This window comes from Chrysemys picta, chromosome 9, assembly GCF_011386835.1.
Source record: "Chrysemys picta bellii isolate R12L10 chromosome 9, ASM1138683v2, whole genome shotgun sequence".
NCBI lineage: Eukaryota > Metazoa > Chordata > Testudines > Emydidae > Chrysemys > Chrysemys picta.
The window spans coordinates 59,208,040-59,229,136 of record NC_088799.1 but is presented as its reverse complement, the minus strand read 5'-3'; the positions used below and the strand labels follow the sequence as shown (position 1 = coordinate 59,229,136).

General features: G+C 50.0%; 1 protein-coding gene across 16 annotated transcripts in view; it reads right to left on the bottom strand.

The window, feature by feature from the left end:
- Positions 1–21,097, bottom strand: part of HDAC8 (histone deacetylase 8) — a 115,003-nt gene that overhangs the window by 86,545 nt on the left and 7,361 nt on the right. For all 16 annotated transcript variants that reach the window (XR_006176517.2, XR_010590403.1, XM_065557190.1 and 13 more), the window contains 2 exons: positions 11,843–11,973; positions 9,120–9,261 (listed from right to left, as the gene is read on the bottom strand). Coding sequence is in view for 14 of the 16 variants with exons in the window: in XM_065557190.1 (XP_065413262.1) it covers positions 9,120–9,261; positions 11,843–11,973 (273 nt within the window). In the remaining 2 variants the exon portion in view is untranslated. The remainder of the gene's footprint in view (positions 1–9,119; positions 9,262–11,842; positions 11,974–21,097) is intronic.

Sequence of the window (21,097 nt, the reverse complement as noted above, 5' to 3'; positions counted from 1 at the left end):
AGAAGTTTTTTGGTTTTTTTGCTATAAGATGGGGACGGATCAGTTGGAAGTGACAGAGGGGAGAAAGACTTGGGTGTATTTCTCAATCACAGGATCACTCTGAGCTGCCATAAAAAAGGCAAATCCAATTTTAGGATGCATCAGGCAAGGTATTGCGAGTAGAGACAGGGAAGTGTTTAGTACCATTATACAAGGCACTGGTGAGACCTCATCTGGAATACTGTGTGCAATTCTGGTCTCCCATGTTTAAGAAGGATGAATTCAAACTGGAACAGGTGCAGAAAAGGGCAACTAGGATGATTCGAGGAACAGAGAAACTACCTTATGAGAGGAGACTTAAGGAGCTTGCCTTGTTTACTCTAACCAAATGAAGGCTATGGGGAGATAGAATTGCTCTTTCTAAACACATCAGAGGGACAAACACCTCAGAGGAAGAGGAGTTATTTAAGGTAAAGGCCAATGTTGGCATAGGAACAAATGGATATAAACTGGCCATTAGTAAGTTAAAACTTGAAATTAGATGAAGGTTTCTAACCATCAAAGTAGTAAAAAGAACAGGAGTACTTGTGGAACAGCCTTCCAAGGGGAGCAGTGGGGGCAAAAAACCCCAAACCCTAACTTGTTTCAAGACTCATCTGGAGAGGATGGTATAATGAGATTGCCTATAATGGCATCTGGCCCACCCACGATTTCTATTAGCAAATATCTCTAATGGCTGAAGATGAGATACTAGATGGAGAGGGCTCTAAGTTACTATGGTGAATTCTTTCCCAGGTGTCTGATTGGTGGGTCCTGCCCACATGCTCCGGGTCTAACAGATCGCCATGTTTAGGGTCAGATAGGAATTTCCCCCCCAGGTCAGATGGGCAGACATCCTGGAGGATTTTCACCTTCCTCTAAAGCTTGAGGCTTGGGTCACTTGCTGATTTGAACTAGAACAAATGGTCGATTCTCTGTAACTTGAAGGCTTTAAATCAAGCTTTGAGGACTTTGGTAACTCAGCCAGTGATAATGGGCCTATTACAGGAGTGGGTGGGTGAGGTTCTGTGGCCTGCGACGTGCAGGAGGTCAGACTAGATCATCAGGATGGTCCCTTCTGGCCTTAAAGTCTACGAGTGGCAAAGAGGCCTTTTACATCCCATCTGTGCTGAAAGACAAGACAACAACATCAGCTGTTTGGGTCTTTTGAAGCTGTAAATATAGCAGATGACAAATTTAAAATACTAATCAAAGAAAAGTAGAACCAGCTATTGCCCAAGTGCACCTTCCAGGATGGAGAATTAGCTGCTGCAAAGATGCCTCCTTTGGGATAATAATATTTGGGATAATTTATCTCCTAGATTCATGCTGGATGAAAGCTTTGAGCATGGTTCCAGAGGTGAAAGGTCAGCATTTGATCAATAAAAGGCACCAACCCTTAGCTCCAAGCCATCCTAGACTATTTTGAACTTCAAGCCTTGAACCCATGAAGACTGTGGTTTCCATTTCCATGCTTATGACCTCAGGAAGCAATTATGCCTACATCCTGCCTCCCGCACAAGCAGACAAAGGGGCACTTATTCTGGATACACACCACTCTGACTAGGAATCCAAAATAAAAGTGTATGTGTGTGTATACACCCACACCCCAATGGTTGCAGAAAAAGCAGCAAGTTAAAGAAAGATAAAAGATGAAGAGTGTACTTATTCACTTTCAGTGTGGCACAGCAGCTCCTGCCTCTAAGATACAAAGGATCATTATTAGTTAATTGCATGTACCGAGACAGCGTGTGTCCAACAGATAAACCCTCTCCCTTCATTCTGTTTTGCACTATGCTTACAGCTTGCCTGAATATTGCTCAGTCCTTTCAATGTGCCAAGTTCAAATTTAAGACAGAGACCCATGTTAAAATATGTGGGATTATCATAAAATTAATCTAATGATTTTACAGTACCGCTAATTATTTCTGAAGACATGGATAACTGATGAAGTACCAAAAACTAGTGAAGAGCAAGTAGACAATATTCAAAGAGAAAAGGAGAATGATCCTAGCAATAACCATCTGAAAGTCTAAACGTAATCCCCAAGAGAAATGATGGACCATCCAGCATGAAGAAAAGTCACCGAATGGACTCATGCGCAATAAGCATCATGAGTTTATAAAGAATAATTCTTTAGACAAAACTGACTTTTTTGGACAGAATTACTAAGGTTCCCTTAGCCTGCTGGCAACTATGTGCATCATATATTTGGATTTAGTAAGCCATTTGATGCAGTGTCTCATAATATCTTTTATGTCTCATTCCTTGTAATCACTTAAAATCTATCTTTCTGTAAGATAATGAACTTGTTTTATTGTTTTAGCTAAACCAATGTGTGCTTGGATTGAAGTGTTTGGAAACCTCCATTTGAGATAATAGAAAATAATATGCATAAACCCTGTTAATGAAATGACAAACTTTCTATGAGCTTGTATTGTCCAGGAGGGTGCTGGGCAGTACAAGATGAATATTTCTGGGGACAGGTCTGGAACTGGGAATTTGCTGGTGTCGCTCTGTAATATAATTCATGAGTGGCTGGCTAGAATCACCTATATAATTCAGCTGGGAGTGATTTTGCATGTTAGAGGTTGTATGTCAATGGACCAGGAGTGGTTGTTTTTACAGTGAAGCAGTGTAAAAGACATCCCCAATTGAAGAGTTGAGGGGACACAGTTATCCAACAGTCCAGACTGTACCCTGGGGAATGGTACAGCATATCCCATTAGAATTTAATTCTACTGATGAACAAGAAAGAGTGATTTGGATTCTACTCTCCCATACCTTTGCAGGCTCTGCGGACCTACCAGAAGTAAAAAGCTTGTTTTCCTCCTTAACATCAGCAGCTGAGTCTGTATAATTGCAAGGAAGAGATCTTTGGTGTTAAAGCCCTGTTTTAACAGAATTTCTTTTCAGAGAACAGCTGATCTTCCAGACCGATTTTTCCCCTTTTCCATACGTGCAATGAGTTGAAGGAGGGCAAGTTAACGAACAAGCCTGAGCCTTCATTGTCAAAATCAGGGGTAGGCAACCTTTCAGAAGTGGTGTGCCGAGTCTTCATTTATTCACTTTAATTTAAGGTTTCATGTGCCGGTAATACATTTTAACGTTTTTTAGAAAGTCTCTCTCTATAAGTCTATATTATATAACTGAACTATTGTTGTATGTACAGTAAACAAGGTTTTCAAAATGTTTAAGAAGCTTCATTTAAAATTAAATTAAAATGCTGATCTTACGCCGCCAGCCTGCTCAGCCCGCTGCCAACCTGGGGTTCTGTTCACCTAGGCTGGCAGCGGGCTGAGCGGGGCTGGCAGCCGGGACCCCAGACCTGGGAGGGGGGATTTCAGGACTCAGGGCAGAGGGATGGGGGCTGTGGGAGTGCAGGGCAGAAGGCTGGGTGTGTGGGGGGGTTCAGAGGTCAGGGCAGAGGGCAGTGAGGGTGTGGGGGGGTTCAGGGTGCAGGGCAGAGGGCTGGGGGGGTGCAGGGCAGAGGGCTGGGGGGGGTGTCGGGGGTGCAGGGCAGAAGGCTGGGTGTGGGGGGGGAGTTCAGGGGTCAGGGCAGAGGGCTGGGGGTGTGTGGAGGTGCAGGGCAGAAGGCTCGGGGTGTGGGGGGGTTCAGGGCAGAGGGCAGTGGGGGTGTGGGGGATTCAGGGGTCAGGGCAGAGGGCTGGGGTATGTGGGGGGTGCAGGGCAGAAGGCGTGTGGGGGTACAGGGCAGAAGGCTGGGTGTGGGGGGGGAGTTCAGGGGTGTGGAGGTGCAGGGCAGAAGGTTGGGTGTGTGTGTGGGGGGGGGGTCAGGGCAGAGGGCTGGGGTGCTCGGCTCGTGGGGGTGCTCCCAGCCCCCTGCCCTGAGCCGCTCAGGGCAGGGGGCTGGAAGGGATATGCCCTGTTCCACCCCCTTCCCCAAGGTCCCGTCCCTACCTCTTCTCTGCCTCCTCTACGGAGCAGGGAGCACGCTGCCACTCGTCCCCCTCCCACTCGCAAGGGCCATCAGCTGATCAGCGCAGGGAGAGGGATGGGGAGGAGGAGGGGCAGGAAAGCACCACACTGGTGGAAGAAGCGGGCGGGGGGGGGGGGGAAGCTTGGCTGCCGCAGGACCAAGCTTCTGCCTCCTGCCCCTGCAGGGGAGCGCCGTGGGCGGGGGGGCTGAGTGGGGCTTGGGGCCGGGACCTCGGCAGCGTGCCATTCAAAATCGGCTTGCGTGCCGTAGGTTGCCAACCCCTGGTCAAAATGGTCACCCCCCTGGAACTGGAAGTTCAGAATCGAACCAGCCAGATTCCCCTTTTTCCAATACCTATTTTATTACTAGAAAGTCAAATCCCAGTATTTCTGCCTCCCCTTCTCTCCTCCCCACCCTGCACCACAGTTCAAGTTGCCTGTCAAATGCATAACTCCCGTGAGATCTGACTCAATGACTTTTACAGAAAACGGCTTCTATGATTTTATAGCACCATTATTTCCTCTATTAAAAATGGGGGGATGGTAAAAAAACCTGGAATCATTTAACTATTGAATTTCATACCTCAATCCCTACATTCTCTTTAGAGATCATTCCACCAATGTGCACTCTTCTGGTGCTAAAGGGTCCCAGTCAACTTTTTAAAAAGCCACAGTCTGAAAGTGTTTGGCCTATTGTGATTATAACTAGCACCTAAAAGGATTACAACTGAAAGTTCAGAAAAAATGACATTCCCCTACCCAGCTTGTTTACTTTTGTGCATTTGACAATGCCTTGTGGGTAGCTCATTGCCCTGTTTCCCATGTTCCTCTGTTGTTCACATGGGTCTTTCGCACAGCACAGAAGAGAAACATCTTGATATATTGGGAAAATGTCATTGTAAACCCATTAAAATTGGCAGGGGAACATCTACTACTATAACTCCATTTTGAAATTGACTAGATTTCACAATTAGCCTGAAAAAGCCGCACAGACCAATTTATCTGCCATAAGGACTGGGCCTTAGTCTCAGTCTGGATTACAACACAAATCATAGCAAGCAAATTAGCAGTCTAGCAGCCCCAATATTGAGTTGTGGACCTAATTAAGGTTCTAAAGAGATACAATTTGACTTTTTTGGAGTTGACTTAAAAAAAAAATCCTTGTTTATGACTAAACACCTGTTAAACAGCATAGCCTGAGGATTTTCCTTTTAACGTCCTTTTTAAAAAAGGTTTCAGAGTAGCAGCCGTGTTAGTCTGTATCCGCAAAAAGAAGAACAGGAGGACTTGTGGCACCTTAGAGACTAACAAATTTATTAGAGCATAAGCTTTCGTGGACTAAAGTGGGCTGTAGTCCACGAAAGCTTATGCTCTAATAAATTTGTTAGTCTCTAAGGTGCCACAAGTCCTCCTGTTCTTCTTTTTTAAAAAAGGCTTGAGGGTTTTTCGGCTCCCTTTTCATTTATAAAGGTCATTTAATGAAGAGAGAAACTGACCATATAAGGCAAACTGAAAAAAACAAACAACCCAAAACACAGAGTTTTTGCTAACCTCTTCCACTTACAGTTGTCTATATGCAGCACATGACTCTTGTGTTTGGGGAGGCAGGATGTGAGCACCAAAAGCTCCCTAGAAGTGGGAGGAACCACCAGTGCCTGTACAGTGGCCCCACCCCTGCTCCACCCCGATGCCCAGCCCCCGCGTGGCCTCTTCCCCTGAGGCCCCATTCCCCACTCTGCCTCTTCCCACCCCCACTCTGCCCCCTCCCCGCCACTTGCTCCTCTCCGCCTGCCGCCTGCTCCTCCCCGCTCACTCCTTTCTGCCCCCTCCTGCCTTACGGGTGAGCGACAGGAGGGAGAGGGCGGAGAGGAGCGAGCATCGGAAGTCTCAGGGGGAAGAGGCACAGCAGGGGCAAGGCCACGGTTCGGGTGCCAGTGCCTCCCCGCAACTTCTCAGGAACTTCCAGTGGCAGCACTCCAAAGGTGGTGCGCATCCACTACAGCGGCGTTACAGTTACAGGACTGTCTGCACCTCTCGTCCCCGTTCTGGGCTGTCTGAGCGCTATCGCCTCAGGTGTTCAGCCTCTTGCCCTCATCTGCTTCCAGGTGGAATCTCCCACTCTTAGACTGGTACCCAGGTACATAACCCCAACTATACCTACAGCTTATCACCCTGCAGGTCCGACTGGGTTTGGGCACCTGTAACCAGCGATAGTGACCAATTGCCGTCTTGACACAAAGCATTTTTATTTAGCAATTAGAAGCTGGATATGAGTCAACAGTGTGCCCTTGTTGCCAAGAAAGCTAACGGCATTCTGGGCTCTATAAGTAGAGGCATTGCCAGCAGATCGAGGGCTGTGATCATTCCCCTCTATTTGGCATTGGTGAGGCCTCATCTGGAGTACCGTGTCCAGTTTTGGGCCCGACACTACAAGAAGGATGTGGAAAAATTGGAAAGAGTCCATCGCAGGGCAACAAAAATGATTAGGGGGCTGGAGCACATGACTTATGAGGAGAGGCTGAGGGAAGTGGGATGATTTAGTTTGCAGAAGAGAAGAAAGAGGGGGGATTTGATAGCTGCTTTCAACTACCTGAAAGGGGGTTCCAAAGAAGATGGATCTAGACCAGTGGTCTCCAAAGTGGGGTGCGCACACCTCAATGGGTGCACAAGAGAATCCTTGGGGGTGCGTGGCAGGAGGAGCGCCTTTTTTTTTTTTTTGCTTCGGCAGTTCGGGCGGTAGAGACGGCGCGTCAGGGGGTTGGACTAGATGACCTCCTGAGGTCCCTTTCAACCTTGATATTCTATGAGTCTATGAAACGTTGAATTCTAAAAAGTGCACATTTCACTTACTGATTTTAAAATGTCTTTCCAGCTTTAGCTAAGGTACCACTAGGGAGAGCTCTAGGTTAAGTCAGAGGGTTTTCCTAACTATTCAGTGGATTTCCCCCCACTTCTGCCAGTATGTGGAATCTGTTAAAAAAAGCTCAGGGGTGGGCAAACTTTTTGGGCCGAGGGCCACATCTGGGTGGGAAAATTGTATGCAGGGCTGGGGCAGGGGGTTGGGGTGCAGGAGGGAATGCAGGATGTGGGAGGGGGTGCGGTGTGCAGGAAGGGGCTCAGGGCAAGGGACTGGGGCAGAGGAAGGGTGTGGAGTGTATGAGGGGGCTCAGGGAAGGGAGTTGGGGTGCAGGAGGGGGCTCAGGGCAGGGGTGCAGGAGGGGTGCGGACTGCGGGAGGGGGCTTAGGGCAGGGAGTTGGGGGGGTGGGGTGCAGGAGGGGTTTGATCTCCGGCCTGGCGCCGCTTACCTAAAGCGGCTCCGGGGTGGCAGCAGTGCGCACTGGGGCCAGGGCAGGTTCCCTGCATGCCTGCCCTATCCCCGGCCCTGCGCCACTCCAGGAAGAGGGGGCTGGGGCTGGCCACTTCTAAGAGCGGCATGGGGCCCGCGGCGCCACGGGAGGCAATCCCGCAGACCGGATCCAAAGCCCCGAGGAGCTGGATCCAGCCCAAGAGCCGTAGTTTGCCCACCCCTGCTCTAGCTGAAAGTTGTGTCAGTATTTCCATTATAAATGTCTGTTCTCAGGAGTAGAATATAGCACACGTTGAACAGAAAAGTAAGTAGTTGGGATTTTGAAATCAGTCTCCAAATGTCTCACTGAAAATGTCTTAGGGAGTTCTAGTGCACACTTAACGCTCACAGGACAGCTGCATTGACAATGATGTAATGATGTCTTTTAGCGTTATCCTTGCTCAGAGAAAAACAACATGAATGGCTCAGCACATCGGAGGCAAAATTGTTGAGGTTGTTTCTTAGTTCCAGGCATCACCGATGAGGGAGATCCCACGCAGCGTAGTCAAAACAGAACAGCACAAGACGTCATTAAAAAGCCATTCATCCTGAGCAGAATGAGACTGTTCTGCCTGACTAATCTGAACTGTGCCCACTCAGTGGAAACAAAAACCAAATCCAGATTTGGACAGTTCTAATGCTGACCTGGGGGTTCACCTTAAACTGCCAGTATTTTTAGATGGATCCCCAAAGTGTGCACATTGTCCTTACTTCTTCCCAGAGCTCCCGGTCAGCTCAGGAAATGCACTGCTGCAGGAAAAAAGCTGCAGCTGGATTTCAAGGGGATGAGAGAACTTTATGAAGGACCCCATCTGGTAGATACACATAGAATAGAGAGACCAAATGTCATGCTTCAAGGAAAACACTGGGCCGCAAAGGTCAGGAAGGAATCTTGCCCTGCCCCTAAATACAGCATTCCACAATTGATGAGGTACTTCCCAAGGATTTTTTTCCAATGCATCAGCTATAGATTACTATCACAGACAGTATACCAAAAATTGACAGGCTGTTGGTCCAATCTGGTATGGAAAATCTTATGATTCTATTAGAAAGAGGGGTCACTTTCTCATCTGCACATGGTATTAAACACAGCCCTTGTGCTTCAGAAGATAAAGTACTACTTTCTCCTGAAACTCAGAGAGCAATAAGGGGACAAGCCACAGCTAACTTTAGAAACATTTTTAGTCCTGTGACCTCCTGGGAATGAGAGCAACTTAGGGGCAAAGTTCCCATCTCCTCTCCTGCTGCTCTGAAATATTGTTATTGACAGTACATTACTGCTCTATCTCAGATATTACAATACAGATCTAACAGATACTTTCAGAGCATAGGAAGGAATATGAAGAGCCAATTCTATTTCAACTCACCTCTTCTTAAATATTTCATTTGTCTCCAGGTTTCCATTCTCTTCAGTTCTTGGCAACACACCAGCAGTTTGCACTTCTATCTCAAAGTACTTTACTAGCATTAAGCCTCGCAACACCCCTATGAAGTACTATGAGAAACTGAGGCATAGAGAAGTTAATTGATTGGTCTAAGTCACACAGCAAAGCCCATGGTAGAACCAGGACTTAGATGCAGGACTCTTGGCTCCCATTCCTCTGCACTACACACCACTTCTTCCCCAGCTGCCTCTTGTCTTTCAACCCACTCAACCTCTTCCCCGTCCCCCCAAAATTCCCAATTCATTTGTATTGGTCTTTTTGGATGCTATTGTTTCTCCTCGCCCTGATGGTTTGTGTGGAAAGCTAGGAGCTATCGGGCTCGATTCAGATACCAGGTTGGAAAGCACACAGTAACAGGTTTTCTTCTTACTTCTTTGCATGATGCCACCCTCCAGGCCAGTTAATCGCTACCTTGCACTTGCCATCCATCAGACACTGGGCTGCTGTGATGCTGGCCCCTCCTACAGCTGCTGCATAGTCAAAGATACCTTCAGTGGCTGGACAGTCATAACCTAAGGGCAAGAACCAGAGAATGTCGCTCAGGACAGAAGACAGAAGTGGGAACATCACTGCATTCCTAGTGGGAGTACACCAGGGAACTGTATTTAACTTTAGTTACAGTTCTGGCTTTCCATTCTGGCTACCGTAGGAAGCCAAAGCGAGGCTGCTGGCAAGGGGACTGACCTCCTTTGAGCATGGTCCATGTGGAAGATGCCATCCTCTGGCTTTCCAAGGTGAGTTTCTTTGGGTCGTGCTCCACAGGAAAAAATTAAAAGCCAAATGGCTTTCTCAGACCAAGAATACTCAGGGGTTGTATGGACCCCTCCTGGCTCAGCAACAAGCAGGTGTTAGGCCAGTTAGCCCCATTTGCACCACAAACACTGGTTCAGTTACCAGATACATTGGGTTGCTTTGCTCTATTCCCCTCTTTCACATGGAGTACCTGCAACCCCTCTACCTGCCCAACAACCACACAGCACATCCTTAGTCTCCAGAAGCAGAGCCCTTCTACACTTGAACACTATCATGGGAACTCAGTGGATGCGGACCTAGAATGTAACCCGCTCTCTCACCTCCAGCACCACCCCACGCATTGGAGACCTTTCCAGGCATATCCAAAATCTCAGGATATGTCTTCACTGCAATCAGAGATATGGCAGCAGCACGTTAAGCTAGTTTTGCTCTTGCTAGCTCAAATAATACCCGTGAGTCGCGGCAGCACAGGTTAGTCACTCAAGTGGGCTTCCAAAGCCTGTGCTGCTGCACATGCTGCCCTGGCTTCACTGTTACTGTTATTGGAGCTTGCTAGATCGAAGCTATTTCAACTATGTGCTGCAGTCACACTTCTGATGCACTGGAGACAGACCCTCAGAGCAGCACAGAATTCCAGGACCAGTTTCTAGAATTAAACCTGTCGCCTTGGAAGAGCCTTGAGTGTTTTGTGCAGAACTCGGGACTCTGCAGTCGGGCTCAGTGTAACATCAGGAAGGAGGCAGTGTCTCCCACTGTCTCACACAAAGATGACAAACTTCACCTCCCACTGTGCAGCTGGAAATGCTAAAGCCCTTCAGAGTGCTGACTTCAAGGAGTAGCTGCAAGTGCTATGGCAGGCAAGTGAGCAGTATAAATCCACTATAGAGCACAATGCTATTGTACGTGGTTGGAGCCCACTGAGCTCTTGCTATTCCCGTGATTCCTGCTTGCATGTGCTGCAGCTCAATCAACGCCACTCCCAGCTTGTTGGACATCTGCCTTTTCTGCTGCTGCAAGGTGCATGGGTTTGGGTGCTGCTTCCTATCAAATGGCTTTTCAAACGCCTGGAACATCAGGACACATCAAAACATCCAGTGGAGAATCCAATACCCAAGAATCATGCTGAGCAGCAAAGATGGCATTGGCAATTAAGTAGCCATCATTAGGTTTTCACGTTAATGCTCCACTGAGGAGGAGGAAGACACCACCCTCATACCCACCCCCTTTGCATCACTGGTTCAGGAAGCCTGGCTTCCAGACCTCTTAAGAAACACTGGAACAGGTTACACCATGGACCACTCTCTGGTGCCCTCTGCTTGTTTGAAACTGAAAGTGAAGCCTCGGATCCCAGGAACACAGCAAGTTCCCCATGATGATCATTGTTTAATACCCACCTCCTGCCCCCCAGAAACCCATAAGCTCCATCAGTTCAAATAGCAGCTTTGCACATCCACACTAGAGGTATATGGATGGAGTTATACCAATGGCTAGAATCGGGACCTACGTGCAGTCTAGACAAGGTTTAAGTCACTCTTTGTTCAGCCATGGCCATTGAAGTACAGTTCTACTCTGAAAGCGGCCTTGTCAAAATGTCTCTTGGGGCTCCATCTTTATCTTGGGGGGGGGGGGGGGGGGTATGTCTACACAGTCTGCAGCAGCATGCCTCCCAGCCCATGTTAACAGGACTAACTAGAGCTCTAAAAATAGCTATATAGACACCCCTCTCCCTAGGTTTCAGAGCCCAGGCTGCAACTTCAAAGCACTGTCTATGCAACTGTATTTAGAGCACTAGCACAAGCCCCACTCACCAACCGAAGTCTGTTGACCCAGGCTGGGAGGCTTGCTGCCGCAGGCTGTGTAGACATACCAGCTCAAATGCACTTGGTTTCCAAGTAAACCATTGTTTTGTGTCTAGTTGCCAGCCTACCAACTCACCCAGTGATCTAAGAGAGATGCTGGATTCATTCCTTGTCACACCAGCCCAGTAATACAGATTCTCGAACTGAAACTCAATTAGCATTATGTTAATGATGCATGAGCCAGAATAGAATTTAGCTCCCTCTCGCAAAGCTGTGCTGCCTCTTCTAGGTTAAAAGGAGCAATTTTTAAAAAGGTTTGCACTGGGAAAGCTAGTAGTTCTGCCAATTAACACAGGGAGAAGATCTATGCAGTAAGAGCAGACCATTTTTACAGTCACTTATCAGAGCAGAAACGGACTTTGTTTAAAAGGCTGAAAAGGAGAAAAACCTTTGACGGCTCCTTCTGGAAAATGTGCAAGACTTCAAGCTCAAAACAAACACAACCATCTTCCATTCATCTTTGCTTAAAAAGGCTCCTTACCCAGTCCATACTCCACGGACTCCGGGTGGTCATTGTCCCCCTCCTCGCTGACCTTCTGGAGGTGCTGCAGATAGGCATCAGTGTGAAAGCTTGCCATCTCCTCCATGGAAGCCACTTTGGGCTTGACTATCCTAGCAAGACAGATGGAACAAAAGCAATAAGGCAGATTCACGAGGCGTAGCGGGAACTGTTTGACTGGAAGTTCCTCAGGTTAGGGATCTCGAATTAACTTATATTATATTAAGATACACAGGACACAAAGCTCACAGCAAAGGTTGCCATTCTGACTGAAAAAAAGCCTCCTGCTCTGAGCTGGGCCACTGATTTTAATGGGTGTGAGGCAACGTTATCGTGGTTGCCTTTGATGTGGAGCACTTGCAAGCACTGGCTTCAGATTACTGTGCAATTAATCTTTTGCCCTTGTTTGGATTCCATTTCTATTTTCACTTTTATTTGATGCTATTCTGAGTTTGGCTGACTGTCTACAGATCCAAACATTTTGGTCACACACACAGATAGGTAACACTCATGAGCGGCCAGTGACCTGGCCGTTGAGGAAGCTAGTTCCCAGCCCCTCCCCTTGTGTCCCCCTCTCCCGCTCCCCTCTTTCCCCCTTCTCCCTCAGGAGCCCAGAACATCCCCACCATGGCCCCTAGCCCCAGCCCCGGTGCGCCAGGCTGCAGCGCCCCCAGCCCCCGGGGCACCCAGCTCCAGATGGCGCAGCTGCAGCCACCCCCAGCCACACCAGGCAGCACGGCCCCAGCACCAGCCACCCTGAGTCCCTGTGGGAGGCAGGACAGCCAGCCCCAGCCAGCCAGGGCAGAGAGCTGGGAACCACAGGATGAAGCCTGGCCTGGGGGTGGAGCCACGCTAGGCTGTTTTGGGAGGCACAGCCTCCCCCTGCCTATGATACTCACCACCCATGATAACACCTGTGTGTCACAGCCTGGTCTAGTCGCACTCTCTGAACAGACACTAGTCCATTATGATGGGATCCAATCTTTGGATGCCACATACTGCTAAGCCCTTGGGACTGGAGTGTGACTGGTCGCTGGTCGGAGTTCTGTGTCTTTCAGGCGCACTCCTTAGTGCAGAAACACCTCTCTTGGGCAATAGGACCCTACAGTCTGGCCCCCCAGACTCCAGAACCAGTTTCATAGCCTTCCTGAATCCCTAGTTGTGTAGACAAATTCCACGGAGTCCACCTGGCTATGGGAGCTCTGCTTTCTAGTTAACCCCTTCAGGGGCAACATCACAGTAAATCAAGGATACCCAGGCTTAGCAAACGAATGCGTTACCACACCCACATTTTACTGTTACGAAGCACAAGAGTTACAGATCAATGGAAAACAGCAAACTCCTGAACGCATCCCCCTCTGTCTTATCTCACCCCCTGCCCCATTGTGAGTCTCTGTGTTTGGTCAGTGCTCCTGGAAGAAGCAAAGTCCCTCCTGCCTCCAGTCTCCCCAGCTGGTCTCCTGTTTTTAAATGATGAATTGGCCCCTTGGCTTAGAGAACATAAACCAGGTCTAAAAGACCAGGAGCACCTGTAATATTTTATGAATATCATATGCCCACCCATTCGATCTATTATTGTGTTGTTTGCTATAGGATAACAAAGGATTCATTCAAGCAGGGGTTGCTTGCACATAGCAAGAAAACGGGACAACAGCATCAGAAAGGACAATGCAAGTGTCAATCACTTTGAAGTCTGACCTCTGATACCAGGCAGACTTCAACAGTCTGGAAACTACAGGAAGGGGATCCAAGTAGGAAAAACTGGAACAAAGAACAATCCTTGAAGAACAGGAGAGAATGAGGCAGAGGAGTAGGCTGAACCCCTGTACCCAGAGATGGGGGTGTCTGGGATAAGCAAGGTCTACCAGTACCTACATCTATAGTACGAGGGATATGTGTGACCATAGATTTTTTACTGTGTTTAAAACCCCCTTCTCTGGTTATCATAGGCGCTGACTCTGTGGGTGCTCCAGGGTTAGAGCGCCAACGGAAAAAAAATTAGTGGGTATTTAGCACCCACCAGCAGCCAAACTCCCCTCCCTCCCCCCTACTCCCACCTGCCAGTGGCCCCACCAATCAACAGAGTGGGGGCAGGAAGAGGCGTGGTGGGGGCGGGGCCTGAGCACCCCCAGGAACAGTTGGAAGCCGGTGCCTGTGTTGGTTATGCTTTGTTCCTACTGTTGGGATTAAACACTACTTTGTTCTAAGAAGGCTGCTGTGTCTCACTGTACTCACCATGGGTCAAAGCTGCCAACGAGAAGACCCACAAGTAGCCAAACCTCTTTGGATCTGTGGAGCAACCTCAGTTGATACACAAGGCACGGTAGCCCGAGAGTGGGAGAATCATGGGACTCCACCCAGAGATAGCTGAAGACACAGGGCATGTCACCTGTGTGACTAGAGAAGGGCCAAATGTGCAGCTAGCTCTGGAACCGTGACACTGGCCGCCACCACAATAACTGCCCCAAAACTTCCACTGGGGAATTTCTAGGCACCACCCCATCGGGCAAGAGGAAAAAACGGTTACCTACCTTTCATAACTGTTGTCCTTCAAGATGTGTTGCTCATGTCCCTTCCATTCTAGCTGTGTGCACGCCCACATGCGTGGCCGGAGATTTTTGCCTTACTGATATCTGTAGGGCCAGCAATGGCGCCCCCTTGAGTGCCGCGATCATGCAGTGGTATATCAGGTGCCACCGACCCTACACCCTCTCAGTTCCTTCTTGCCAACAACTCCAACAGAGGGCTAGGAGGGTGGGTAATGGAATAGACATGAGCAACATCTAGAAGAACAAAAGGTAGGTAACCGTTTTTTCTTCGAGTGCTTGCTCAGGTCTATTCCATGCTTGGTGACTCACAAGCAGTGCCAATGGAAATGGGCTTGGAGTTCAGTCTTGCAACGTGCAGCACTGCCCTGTCGAAGCCAGCATCATTCCATGCGTGCTGGGTCAGCGCATAATGGGATGTAAATGTATGGACAGACGACCAGGTAGCCACTTGGATCAGCACCTGAGCCAAGGCCACTGATGACATTTGCACTTTTGTCAAGTGCGCTTTGATTATTGCCGGTGGAGGCACACTCACCAGCTCACAGCAGTATCGGATGCAGGCTGTGATCCAGGATGAAATCCTTTGAGAAGACACTGGACGATCTTTCATCCTGTCTGCCACCGCAATAAACAGCCGTGTCCTGGAATGGCCGTATCCTGTCGAGACAGAAGGCCAGCACCCTCTGGACATCCAGGGCGTGTAACCTGCACTCCTCTTTGGATTTATGGGGCTTCAGAAAGAAGACCGGTAAGAAAATGTCCTGGCCGGTATGAAACTGGGAAACTATCTTGGGCAGGAACGCTGGGTGCGATCACAACTTTGTAGAACACTGTATAGGGTGGTTCTGACATAAGTGCCCGGATTTCAGACACTATGTAGCTAAACGTAATCACCACCAGGAATACAACCTTCCAGGAGAGAAGGAGAAAAGAGCAGGAAGCCAGAGGTTCGAAGGGAGGCCTCATGAGCCTCGACAGCACAAGATTTAAATCCCAGGGAGGGACAGGGTTCCAGACGTGAGGGCAAAGATGCCACAGACCTTTCAAGAACCAGACCATTATGTCATGAGTGAGGACCGACCTGCCTTGGAACAGAGGATGGAACACAGAAATAGCAGCCAGGTGGACCCTGATCGATGACAGGGACACGCTGTGACATTCCCCTGGTGTTATCTGGACTAGTGATCTGCTATGTCAGTCCAATCCTTGCCCCTGGGAGCCAGCCTTACCCTGCTCTGCTATGAGAATCCCCACTCCCGGGCTGTTCACGCACAGCCTCTAGCATGTAAGCTGCTCCCAGCACGTGAGCGAGCACTTTTGGCCAGCCACTGCTTGGATTGTGCAACCAAATGACACTAGCCAATATCTCCAGTCCCAGAAACAATCCTAGGAACTTCCGTCTTGCAGTGTCCAGTTATGCCCGCTGGACACTGAAAGCTTATATGAGTTCATCAATTTAACAAAGAAATTGATATGTACCAGGTTTGTTATCCCAACGGGAGTCCGTGACACGCTTCAAACCAAACGCACTGCTTTAGGTAGAATAAACAAACAAATTTATTAACTACAAAAGATAGATTTTAAGTGATTATAAGTCAAAGCACAACAAGTCAGATTTGGTCAAATGAAATAAAAGCAAAACGCATTCTAAGTTGATCTTAACACTTTCAGTAATCTTACAAACTAAGATGCTTCTCACCACAGGCTGGCTGGTTGCCCTTAGCCAGGCTCTCTCCTTTGATCAGTGCTTCAGTCGCTTGGTGGTGGGGTCTGTGGATGGAGGTGGAAGGGAGAGGAAGAGCATGGCAAACGTCTCTCCCTTTTATCACGTTCTTTCATCCCTCTTGGCTCTGCCCCGCTCCCCCTTCAGGGTCAGGTGAGCATTACCGCATCGTAGTCCCAAACTGACCAAAGGAAGGGGGGGGTGACTCACTCAAGAGTCCAACAGATCCTTTGTTGTTGCTTAGGCCAGTGTCCTTTGTTCTTGTGAGGCTGGGCTTGTCCCATACTTGCCCTGATGAGGTGTAAACTGCCCCTCTGCTCCTGAAGAGTTTTTGCCTGGGCTTGTTTTAAGCCATGAGGACACATTTTCAGCCTCATAACTATATACATGAAATTACAACCTATAACATTACTATAACAACAATGCATCATGAGCCTTCCAAAAGACACCCGACATGACAAACTTTGCATTGGATACCACACAATCATATTATAAGGATGAACATGGGAGTGTAGGGTGTTCCCCCAAGATACAGTGTCACACCCTGAAATTTGAGGTGCAGATGATAATCCAGGATCACCTGCAGCGAGGCCTGTTCGGCGCAGACGCGCCAATCCGAAGCCCAGCATGTGAATCTTTTCCACTTTGCCAGGTAAGTTGCTCTGGTGGAGGGCTTTCTGCTACCCAGCAAGACCTGTTGTAGCTGGGTTGAGCATTCCCACTCTCCCACATTCCGCCATGCAGTAGCCATGCTGTCAAGTGCAACACCTCTAGGTTTGGATGCAGGAAATTGTCGTGCTCTTGGGACAGCAGGGCTGGACAGAGAGGGAGCTGCAGTGGCTGAATCAGTGCTGGCAAGGCCACTCGGGAGCTAACAGGATAACCTTTGCCCTTTCCTGTTTGATCTTCACGAGGAGTCTGTGGATCAGTGGCACTGGCGGGAAGGCATACATCAGGGCTCCCGACCACAGGATCAGGAAAGTATCTGACATGGAACCCCAGTCCATCCCCTGGAGTGAACAGAACACATAGCATTTCCTGTTCTGGCAGGACACAAACAAATCCACCTGGGGAGTTTCCCACTTGTGGAAGATCATACTAGCTGCCTCCAGATGGAGCGATCACTCGTGGCGAGACAAGAAGGTCCTGCTGAGGGAATCTACTGGCACATTTTTGGTCCTGGGCAGGTGCACGGCTACCAGATGAATGGCATGCCGCACACAGAAGTCCCAAAGGCTGAGAGCTTCTTGGCAAAGGGCTGACGACCTGGCTCCGCCCTGCCTGTTGATGTAATACATTGCAGCAGTATTGTCCATAAGGACCTGCACCAACTTGGACATCAGGGGGCGCAAGAAAACCTGGCAAACCAGGAGAACTGCCCTTAGCTCCCGGACATTGATGTGAAGGGCCAGATTGTCCCACAGCCAGCGGCCTTGAGTGCTGAGCTTGCCCAGGTGAGCTCCCCAGTCGAGGTCAGAAGCATCTGAAACCAGGATCAGGGATGGGGCCATGAAGGGAACACCCTCCAACACCAACCCGGGGTTCAACCACCACTTCAGGGATGACAGGATGTGATCCGGCACCCTGACTACTCAATGTATGTTGTGTCTGTTGGGGGTGTAAACAGACACTAGCCACGCTTGAAGAGGCCGGAGGTGGAGCCAGGCATGACTGACCACATATGTACAAGTGGCCATGTGGCCCAGCAACTGCAGGCAGGTGTGAGCCATGGTGAGCAGGTGGTTCTTCACGTGCGAGATCAGACACACCTCTGGAAGGAAGGCTCTGGCTCGTGTGGAATTGAGAACCACCCCAATAAACTCCATGCATTGGACTGGCCTCAAGTTGGAATTTTTCTCGTTTATCAACAGGCCCAGGTTGCGGCAGGTAGAACGCACCAGATTGAGGCTGCTCTGCACTTGTTCCCGAGACCTGCCCTTGATGACCCAATCGTCGAGATATGGGAAGACCTGGACCCCTCAACGTCTTAGGTAAGCGGCCACTGGCGCCATACATTTTGTGAAGACCTTTGGAGCCGCTGAGAGGCCAAAGGGGAGCGCCATAAATTGGAAATGGGATCCCCCCACTATGAAATGGAGGAAACATCTGTGACCATGGAATATGAAAATATGCATCCTTCAAGTCGAGGGCAACATACCAGTCTCCTGGATCCAGGGAGGGGATGATGGAGGCCAAGGAGACCACGAGAAACTGCAACTTCTTGAGAGAATTGCTGAGGCATCACATGTCCAAAATGGGTCTGAAGCCCCTTTTTGCTTTCAGGATTAGGAAATAACGGGATTAGAATCCTTCCCTGTCATTTCCTGAGGGACCTCCTCCACCGCCCCTCCTGAATGAGGAGTTGCTCATGTGAAGGGTCCCTGAAGAGGGCCAGGAATGATGGGGAGTGGAAGGGAGGAGCGGCCAAAAACAGCAGGGTGTAACCTTAAGACACTATCTCCAGAACCCAACGGTCTGAGGTGACTCGGGACCAGGCCGAACGGAAGGGACGAAGATGGCTGAGGAAAGAACAGGATGGATCCTGCGGTTGAGAGCGACGCACCAGAAAATGAGTGTTTCTGGCCCCCAGGGTGTTTTGCTGGGCCGGGCTGCACAGGTGAGCGGGAAGAGGGAGGGCAACGGTGCCTGAAACTAACATCTCTGTCCCTTCTTCTTGCAGTTCCTGTACAAGGCTGCCAAGGCCTAGATGGCCAGAACTGCTTTCTCACATGCTGCGGTGTATGCATGCCCAACGAGCGAAGGGTGGCCCGAGGTCCTTCAACCCATGCAGCCTTGCATCCTTCTATTCTGAGAAAAGACCAACCCCATCAAATGGGAGGTCTTGTAGCAAGGTCTGCCTCATAACCACCGACGACGTTAGCACCCTAGCTGTGGAGTCAGCCACATCCCACACCATCTGGAGGGAGCACCCTCCACCAGGGTGCCAAATTCCTGGGCCAAGCCCGACAGGAAGGACTCTGAACTTACGGAGGGAGTCCCATAAATTAAAATTGTATCTCCCTAGGAGGGCCTGATGGTTCGCCACCCGGAATTGCAGGCTGGCAGTTGAATGAATTTTTCTGCCAAACAAGTCCAATCTTTTGGCCTCTCTATTTTGGGGGGGGGGGGGGGGTCGAGCTGGTATGACCTTGTTTATCTTTTTCATTGGCCGTGGAGGCCACCAGCGAGTCCGGAGGAGAGTGGGTGTAAAGGTATTCAGATCCTTTGTGTATTTGTGTAAAAGTATTTCTTTTTGGCCCTTTTTGAGGTGGGAAAGATGGGTAAGAGGGTTTGCCAGAGGAGCTTGGCATTCTTGAGGACACCATCATGCACTGGTAGTGCGACACGGACTGGGGTAGAGGCTGACAGGACATCAAAAAAAAATATCCACCTGCTCAGCCATTTTCTCCACCTCCAGGCCCAAGTTCTCAGCCAGCCGACGAAGCAGGGCTTGGTGTTCTTTAAAATCATCCAGTGGGCTGGCCCTCGAGGGTCCTGCAACAGCCTCAACTGGGGACGAAGATGACGATTGCACCGCCGGGGGAGAGAGGCTTAGGGGTGGGTGCAGTTTCCTCTGCCTTGACCTCTGAGTCGTGCCTGATGCACTAAGCCTAGTGCCATTGGTGCCACCAGCTGTTGCTCCGAGGCAGTGGCCAATGAATGGTGTGAAGGGGGCAATGCCATAACCAGCACTCCCCACGCGCTCCAGTAAAGCCACTGCCCTGGCCACTGGCCAGGCTGCCTAGAGTGTCCACTTGCACTGGTGCAGTCTAGGCGAGGGGCTGAACTGAGATTCCGTGCCAGAGGAATCCCCTTCCGGTGACCACGGTGGGGCCGTCAACGCCTGAGTTTGTTTGCTGACTGTCACCGCCGGAGACCAGTGCCTGGAGCGAGGGGATCGGTGCTGGTATCGAGGGGACCAGTGCCGGAGAGGACCAGAAACGCGTCGGGGAGCACTCCCACAAGGCCAGAACCTGCGCCGAGAGGACAACTGGTGGGAGGGCAAACAGTGCCGGTCGTACGGAGACCAGCATCTTCCTCTAGGCGATCCATGCTGAGATGGTGGGGACCGCGATCACAGTGCCGGTGACCTAGGATGAGCCCCAGAGGGTCTAGGCTGTGATTCCGGTGACCTGCGGTGCAGAGGTGGAGAGCATTGCTTCATCTTGGGGGATCGACAGTGCACTACTACCCCGAGGGATCTTAGCAGCTGGCCTGCCCTCGTGGGGAGCCTTTACCGATTTCTGAGACATGTGCTGTATTGGAGGCGCAGGCAGAGGCCTTTGCTCTCTCAGCCCCGGGGAAGCTTGTGAAGGTGTCAGTGCCATCTGGGGGTTTAGGTCCCATGCCGCTCCCGGGAGTTGGTGGTGGATCTTTCAAGGGGCTAAGGGCCCGGACCGGGGAGGCACGAGCGTGGGGCTCCAGAGTGGCCGTGTGGCTCGAAGTGGGTCCCTTGCCCAGTGACCCATATCCCTTCTTGCCTGATGCCAGGGAGCCATGCTTCCTAGCCTTCTTTTTGGGCACTGGCGATGGGGAATGATGCTGGGCGGAGCCTGGTGCCTGGAGCACACCGAGGCACTCAGTGAGTCCTGGTGGGACAGCATGGAAGCCGGACGAAGGGCAGACTCCATGAGGAGAACCGGTAAATGAATATCCCGCTCCTTCTCCATGCGGGACCGGCACTTATCTCTATCGTGTGATTCCCCCAGGCACTTGAGGCAGCTGCTATGGGGGTCACTCACAAGCATAGGCTTGTTGCAGTCTGTGCAGGGCTTACCTGGGGCGAAGTCCCTGCTGGGACTCTAACTGCTAACTACACTTAACAACTACTTAACACTAACTACTATAAACTATTTACAAGGCCCTAAGGCTCGAAGTCAGTAAGACGAAAACTGCTAGCCCTAGCAATGCAAGGAAAGGCACTCCGACTAATCACCACAGGTGGTAAGAAGGAAATATGGGCTT